This window comes from Hipposideros armiger, unplaced genomic scaffold (genome assembly GCF_001890085.2).
Source record: "Hipposideros armiger isolate ML-2016 unplaced genomic scaffold, ASM189008v1 scaffold_49, whole genome shotgun sequence".
Classification (NCBI taxonomy): Eukaryota; Metazoa; Chordata; class Mammalia; order Chiroptera; family Hipposideridae; genus Hipposideros; species Hipposideros armiger.
In genome coordinates, this window is record NW_017731399.1 from 2,501,689 (window position 1) to 2,509,662 (window position 7,974).

General features: G+C 34.2%; 1 protein-coding gene across 1 annotated transcript in view; it reads right to left on the minus strand.

Annotated features, from left to right (window-relative positions):
* The window catches only part of YLPM1 (YLP motif containing 1), a 75,966-nt gene that overhangs the window by 13,899 nt on the left and 54,093 nt on the right, over nt 1–7,974 (minus strand). Inside the window, exons 10-15 of the mRNA XM_019640289.1 lie at nt 4,546–4,723; nt 2,084–2,146; nt 1,672–1,791; nt 1,250–1,426; nt 1,079–1,162; nt 718–801 (exon numbers count right to left, since the gene is read on the minus strand). Coding sequence (XP_019495834.1) covers nt 718–801; nt 1,079–1,162; nt 1,250–1,426; nt 1,672–1,791; nt 2,084–2,146; nt 4,546–4,723 — 706 coding nt within the window. The remainder of the gene's footprint in view (nt 1–717; nt 802–1,078; nt 1,163–1,249; nt 1,427–1,671; nt 1,792–2,083; nt 2,147–4,545; nt 4,724–7,974) is intronic.

Consider the following 7,974-nt stretch of genomic DNA (forward strand, 5'->3'; position numbering starts at 1 on the left):
AATAATGAAATAAACTGACACCATCTGGCTCCTGACACGATGCACTGAGGATACAACATCACTTACATAGCATTCCTGCTAATGTTTAACCTAAAACTAATAATGTGGAAATCATCAGACAAACCCAAATTGAGGGGCATTCTATTATACACAACTGGCCTATAATCTTCAAAAATTCTTTGTCTTTCATAACAATGATGTGGCTGAGAAACTACTTTTTATCTTAAAGGACTGGATCCTGGATTTTTAAAAATTGCTATAAAAGCAATTATGGGAATAACTAGTAAAATCTGAATATGGACTGTATATGAGATAATTCAGGAAATTTATATTACTTGGTATAGCATTTTATCAATGTTAAATTTCCTGAATTTGATCATCGAGACTTCTAGTTTTTTAAGAGAATGCCCCTGTTCCTGGGATACCTACTGAAATATTTAGGGGTGAAGGGTTATGAGATCTGCAACTTAACTCTCAAAGGTTTCCACAAAAATATTGATAACAATAGTAATAGTAGTCATAATAATAATGAGGAAAAGGAAGGGAGGAGACTATATAGAGAAAAATATTCCAAAATATTAATTGGTGAACCTCATTGATTAAGTTGTACAGGTATTCTTGTACTATTCATGCAACTTTTCTGTAGTTCAAAAACTTTTCAAAGTAAAAAATGGTTAAAAAAAGGTCATTTATGCACTTGAGCCAAAGAACACTCACCTCTTCAATAGCAGCATCTTGCAGCAAAGAACGAATGTCCAGGCGCATCATATGACGAGGTGCAGTTTCCCAGTGATCGGCCATCTATAGAGAGATTCAGGAGGTCAAGTTATCTCTACTCAAACAAAGACCAAGTGAGCATCCAATACAAGTTAATTAATACTGTAAAGTCTAACAGGCTAGTTCCTGGCAGAGCTAGGTCACCACTTTCAATTAGCTACAAAGGGTAAGAAACACTTAATAAAGCAGATAGAAAAGATATTTCAAAAGTAGAGGGGATAAAAAGAACTTCCAGACAACAGTGATGATACAGCCTAAATCAAGTTTAGAATACAACACCTTCTAGGTTTCTACAAATCACCTTATTTATTTCTTTAAGCTTTCTTCCATGAATATTTCTCTTGCCACAAGTCTGGTTATCTGCACTCATTTCAGCCAAATACACCTAAGGAAGAACGAATAATGATTATGCAAACAAATGCAGTACTTACATGATAACACAAAGTACTCTAAAAATCTTTTAAGTCTATACCTCAAATCCTTTGGTTTTTGCTGCACTCCAAAACTGGTCAAAATGTCGAACTTGGTCATTGATGGCATCCAGGATGATGAAGGGGAAAAAGCCATCATCCAGAGTCTTTTTGAAAGTTTTGAACATGCTAGTGCGATAGGTCTCCTCCATCTCAGCTTCATATTCATATTCCATTACCTATGATTCCCCCAGAGAGATATGGAGTTAGCAAAAGCAAAGAGTCATCCTAAACCTCTTCCCTGGTTAGCATCTCAATAGAGATGACTTTGTATTCATACTATACCTGAGTATTAAAGTTTGTGTTAAAAAAAAGAGAAAAGTCTTTGTCCTCAAAGAAAGCCCCATGTTTTTCTGAACACGTTTTCCTTTCACTATAGTTAATGAATCAGGATGTAATCTGAGAGGAATATACAATACCATACCTTCTTTTTCACTTTCTTCCCAGAATCTGGATCTTTTTCTTCTTTTTCCACTTCAGTGATGAAATAATCATCCAGGCTTAGAACTCTGGGTGCAGGTCCTCCAAATTCTACCTCTTTATCCTAAGAATCATATCGTCAAGAAAGCAAAATAGAATTTATAGAATAAATTAATGAATGTTCACACTAAAGTTCTTTCTCTTGGCTAAATAATAATACAATCTTCTGGTGCTTTCAAATCAAGCAGAGGCAAAACTAATCGTCAAAGCAGATCAAAATTTATGTAAGATAGTATCTACCACATGGGCAAACTAAAATGGATCAAATGAGAAATATGTGTCTTTTGCTGCTTGCTAAGAATAAAAAGGCAAGTGGCTAACAAAAGTAACTGATTCGTTGGCTTTCTCATACTCACTCGAATAAGTTTTGCAACATGTGTCTTTCCACTGCCAGGCAATCCTCTCATTATAACAACAATCTGAAACACAATGAAACAATAATCACTCAGAAGATTTTTTTTTACAATGAAATCTTACAGTTAAAAATGATCTATCATTCTCCAGGACAGACCACATGATATATATCATGAAGCAAACCTTAATAAATTTGAAAGGATAGGAATAATACAAAGTATGTCTCTGACCACAATGAAATAAAATTAGAAATTAATAGTCAGAAATAATTTGGGAAATTCAAGTATGCGGAAATTAAACACCATACTCCTAAATAACCAATGGGTCAAGGAAGAAATCAAAAGAAAAATAAAAAAATATTTTGAAATTAAAAAAAAATGAAGACACAACATACAAAAATTTATGGGATACAGCTAAAGCAGTGCTTATAAGGAAATTATAGTTATAAATGCTTATATTAAGGAAATTATAGTTATAAAGATCTCAAAACAATAACCTTCAACCTTAAGATACTGGAAAAAGATGAACAAACTAAACCTAAAGCAAGCAGAAAGAAGGTAATACCAAATATTAGAGGAGAAGTTAATAAAATAGAGAACAGAAAAATAAAGAAAATCAATGGAACCAAAAGCTTATTCATTGAAAAGATCAACAAAATTGACAAACCTTTAGCTAGACTGACTAAGAAAGAAAAGAGAGAAGACTCAAATTATTAGAATCAAATGAAAGAGGGGACATGACTGCCAACCTTACAGAAATAAAAAAGGGTTATAAAGGAGTACTATGAACAATTGTATGCCAACAAATTAGATAACTTAGATGAAATGGACAAATCCCTAGAAAGACACAGGCTCCTGAAACTGACTCAAGAAGAAATAGACAATTTGAATCCACCCATGATAAGTGAAGAGATTGAATTAGTAATAAAAAAATACAATAAAAGCCCAGGCCCAGATGGCTACATCACAGAATTCTAACAAATTAATACCAACTCTTCAAACTCTTCCAAAATACAGAAAAGGAAGAAACAATTCCTAACTCATTTTAGAAGGCCAGCATTTCAAATCAAGCAGATACCCAAATACCAAAACCAGACAAAGATATCACAAGAAAACTACAGATATTTCTTATGAACATGGATACAAAAATCCTCAACAAAATACTAACAAACCAAATTCAGCAACATATAAAAAGAATTACACACCATGACCAAAGCAATTAATGTAATACATCATATTAACAGAATAAAAACAAAAATCACATACAATAGAATAAAATCACAGACAATGAAAAAAGAAAATCTCATTTAACAACAAAAAGCATTCAATAAAATCCAACATTCTCTCATGATAAAAACATTCAACAAAGTAGGAATGGAAGGCAACCTTCTCAACCTGATAAAGGGCGTCTATTGAAAACCCACAGCTAACATCATACTTAATGGTGAAAGACAAAGTTTTCTTTCTAAGATCAGGAATAAAACAAGGATGTCCACTCTCACATGTATTTAATACTGTACTGGAAGTTCTATCCAGGGCAACTAGGCAGGAAAAAGAAATCAAAGGCATTCAGATTGGAAAGGAAGAAGTAAAACCACCTTTATCTGCGGACGATATGATCATGAAAAACAAAAAATCCTACAGAATCCACGAAAAATCTATTAGAATAAATGAGTTCAGTAATGTTGCAGGATATAAGATCAATATGCAAAAATCAACTGAGTTTCTATTCAACTGAACAATCCAAAAATGGAACTAAGCCAACTATATCAATAACATTAAACATGAATGAATTAAACAATCCAATTAAAAGGCAGAAATTGTCAGACTGCATAAAAAAACATGATCCAACATGTGTTTTCTATAGGAGACACAATTTAGATTCAAAGACACAAACATATCGAGAGTAAAAGGATGGAAAAAGATATATCATGCAAATAGCAACCATAGAAAAGCTGGAGTAGCTATATAGCTATACTAATAATAGATGAAATAGACTTTAAAATGACTTATACACATATATGGAGTCAAAATATCTGATGGACATCTCCACTACCAGTTTACTGAAATCGAATCTCATTATTCTGCAATATAAATTTAAGAATGTATATATCGGGAAGCCAGCAGGAAAATAAGCCTAAGCTAATCAAGTCTCCTAATTCTTTCTCTTTTTGTTCCATATATCATAAAACCAAATCTACTTTCCCGCTCTTCAAAATGCAATTAATTGAGTTCTTATAAATTCTTTTCTAAAGTTTCAACATCTTCTCTGTCAAGCAAATAAGCTCTAACTTCTTAGATTCTATAGGGTAGGCAATTTATGAGATAATATGATGATTTGGAGATGGTAAGATGCTTTGAATCTGTATGTCACAGAGAAATAGAGAAATTCTGTTCAGGATATTAAAAAGATCTCTTACAGGCTTCTGATTTGCAAGAAAACTAGTTAACTACATAGGACTCACTCTCTCAGGTCTACTCTCTCGGCCAGGTGGTTTCAAAATATCGTCCACATTCTTAGATTCAGGCTTCTTCTCAACCCGTGGAGCTGGGGGTGGCTGGTGGCTTAGTGAAGGAGCTGGCAGGGGCATTCGCTCCTCTGGGTAAGTTCTTCTTTCTCCTAGGATTCCAGCAGTTGAACAAAATTACTATTTATATGATAATAATTAAAAATTTTAGCTCGCTTCACTCATCCTAAGGTAATATAATTCATAATGATTTGGGGTCCACTTTTAACCTTAACTGGAGAAAGTTTAAGTAATGTAAATCTATTAAAATCAAGAAAATGAAAAGATTGGGCCGGCCGAGTGGCGCAATAGTTAAGAACTGGCTTGGGATGCCAGAGGGTCCCGGTTCGGATCCCACATATGAGGGCCAGTGACACTGCCCTCCACAGCTAAGATGCTGAACAACAGCTCAACCTGGAGCTGGGCTGCCATGAGNTATATATATATATATATATATATATATATACTTCTCACATGATCACTTTCTAGCACACACACTGAAAGCAGCTAAAAAGGTCATTAGCTATATTCCAGAACAGTGTGGACCTTTAAAGTGAATTTCCTGCCTACATTTTAGGTCATAGATGTCAAAATACAACTTAATTAAGAATAATACTTAGTTTAAAGAAAAAAACAACATACTGAGACTCAAATGACATCAACTTTAAAGCTTATTTTTTAATCCACATAAGAAATCTAGGAATGTAGAGGTTGACACCATCTCTATATAAACATACAATTGCTATCCATAGTCCTGTATATCATATATGGGTTTAATGGGACCACTTCTTAAAGAGTCTGTATTCTCTAGGGGGTAGGAATCAAGGTTCCCACTTTGTACATTTTCAGAAGAATATGAGAAGGAGCTTTTGCAAAGGCTGAAATATTAAATAAACCAAATAATATTCTGAATTAAAAAAGCAACACTATTCCAAGGCATTGCTAATCTCTGTACCTCATTCGGCAAACACTGAAAAGTACTATAACTCTATAGGTCGCATATTCATGAATGACAGGGTAAGGCAAACATCTCTAGGAGGTGTGATCAAAAGTATTTAGAGTAGGTACACGGGAACTTTGAACTCACACTACACAAGCCTCTAATCAGCCTAAACAGAATGCATTGCATACACATCAAATCATTTTCCTAAAATGCAGAAGAATAAATCCAGCAGTCTTTTGCAACCCTCTGCCTCCTCATTCAATAAGTTCTTCTGCCTCAGTTGACAAAAACTCAATTTTGAGATCTTGTAGCAAAGAGACAATGATGCATATGTTGGGTAGGCTATACCACATATCTGCTGGGATGTAAGAATGCCCTTCCAAATACAACTGATTTTCTTGAAAAAGTATACTACCCTAAAGCCACCCACAAATAGATGAGTGAGTAAAAGGGTAAGATTCTTAGCATTATTAAAATTTTCTTGTAACAACGCAGTAGAGGGTTCTTTTGGTCAGGAGAAAAAGTATCCAAAAGTCTCCTTGAAGATGATTATGGAAACTTTTACCATTAAGGTGTATATTGACAGTAATAATCTGACCAGAGATCTGCATTTGAACCCCTAAGAATTTGAATAAAGAGACATTTTGTTCAAAGTGGTTGGTCTGTCTCCTACCAGTTCGTTTTCCTCTTCCTCTGCATCTTTCTTTTCTTCCTTCTGTTCTTCAATATTTGCATCAAAATCTTCCATCTCTACCTACACCACCCCAATAATCATAGTAAAAAAAAAGATTGAGTTAACATTTAGGAAAATGTTGAGTCCCTCACTGAGATATGAAATGAGCATAGTTGTCCAGAACAAGACAGCGCAGACACATTGTTACACACTAAGTAATTTTTAACACCCTAAACTTTGAAATAGAACTGATAAAAGGCAGAATAATATTCCTGCCTTTCATTTTCCTGGGATATCTATCTTTACAATTTACTATGAAGGTAAGTATAACGACCTCTCCTAAGTTGATGGTTATGTTTTGAATGCCTATGAATTACTAGGATTTCTTTTTAAAACTTTTAGCATATATTCCAATTAAGTAAAACATATATATGATTCAAATTTCAAAATGGAAGAAAGGGTATAGTGAAAAGTAAGATGATGGTAGCTTGGTCCAGAATGGTAGCAATGCAAATAGAGAGTAGATGGATTAGAGAGGTTATTTATAAAGTCTAAGTGAAACACTTATAGACAGACTACATGGTGGAGGGATAGGGCCAAGTGATGGTATAACAGAGAATAAAGAGTTAAGGATAATGTCAAGTAAAATGTCAAGATTTCAGCACCTAAGTGATTGGTGAGTCTAATTACTAAAATAGAGAATACTTACTAGAAGAGGAACAGGTTTAGATGAATTACACACTGGATAGGTTGAATTTGAGGTGTGCTAAGGTAATATATGTTTTTTGGTAAGGAATTTGGAAAATAATGGTAGGATTATAAAAATCACCTCCACTCAGATATAATTATTAAAATACTGATAAAATGGATTCCGGTCTTTACAATTTACTTTTAAGGGCACATGAGTGGCAATCCAAACTACCAGTAGGATGTGCAAAATAAAAATAGAACCTAGGATAGATAGAGCCCTAAAGAACGTCAATATTTAAGGACTGGGTAGCAAGAGTAGCCGGCAAAGGAGACGGAAAAGAGATGGCCAGTGAGACCAGAGGACAACCAGGAGAAGGTGGTCTTACAGAAGTCAAGAGAAAAATGTTTTTAAGAAGGTGAACAGGGTCAACTGTATCATATGTGGTTGCAAAATTAAGTAGCAGGACAAGTATGAATTGTCCACTGTTGTGGAAATCTTTGGTGAGGGAGTCTCTGGAGAATGGCTGGGGAGAAGCCAGAAGGAAGTGGGGTGAGGAGTGGCATGGGAGGTAAAATCACATAGAAATAAAATGACAACATTGAGTACAGGTAACTCTCATTCACAGAAGGTCGAACAAAACAGAAGTACACAACTGATTACAAGAGAAAAATCTTTCCTCTTTCAGGATAAAGATTTACTTCCACCAAATTAATAATTAATTTAGGCAAGAATTATCAATGGATACAAATTTGTTGGGGGAACAGAATATTAGTTTCAAAGTATCTCCCTACAGATTATTTATTATAAAGAAAAAAAGGTAAAAAATTTGATGGATTCCACCTGAACCAAGTGATCAACATTTAAATCACAAATAATGAAATAAACTGACACCATCTGGCTCCTGACACGATGCACTGAGGATACAACATCACTTACATAGCATTCCTGCTAATGTTTAACCTAAAACTAATAATGTGGAAATCATCAGACAAACCCAAATTGAGGGGCATTCTATTATACACAACTGGCCTATAATCTTCAAAAATTCTTTGTCTTTCATAACAATGATATGGCTGAGAA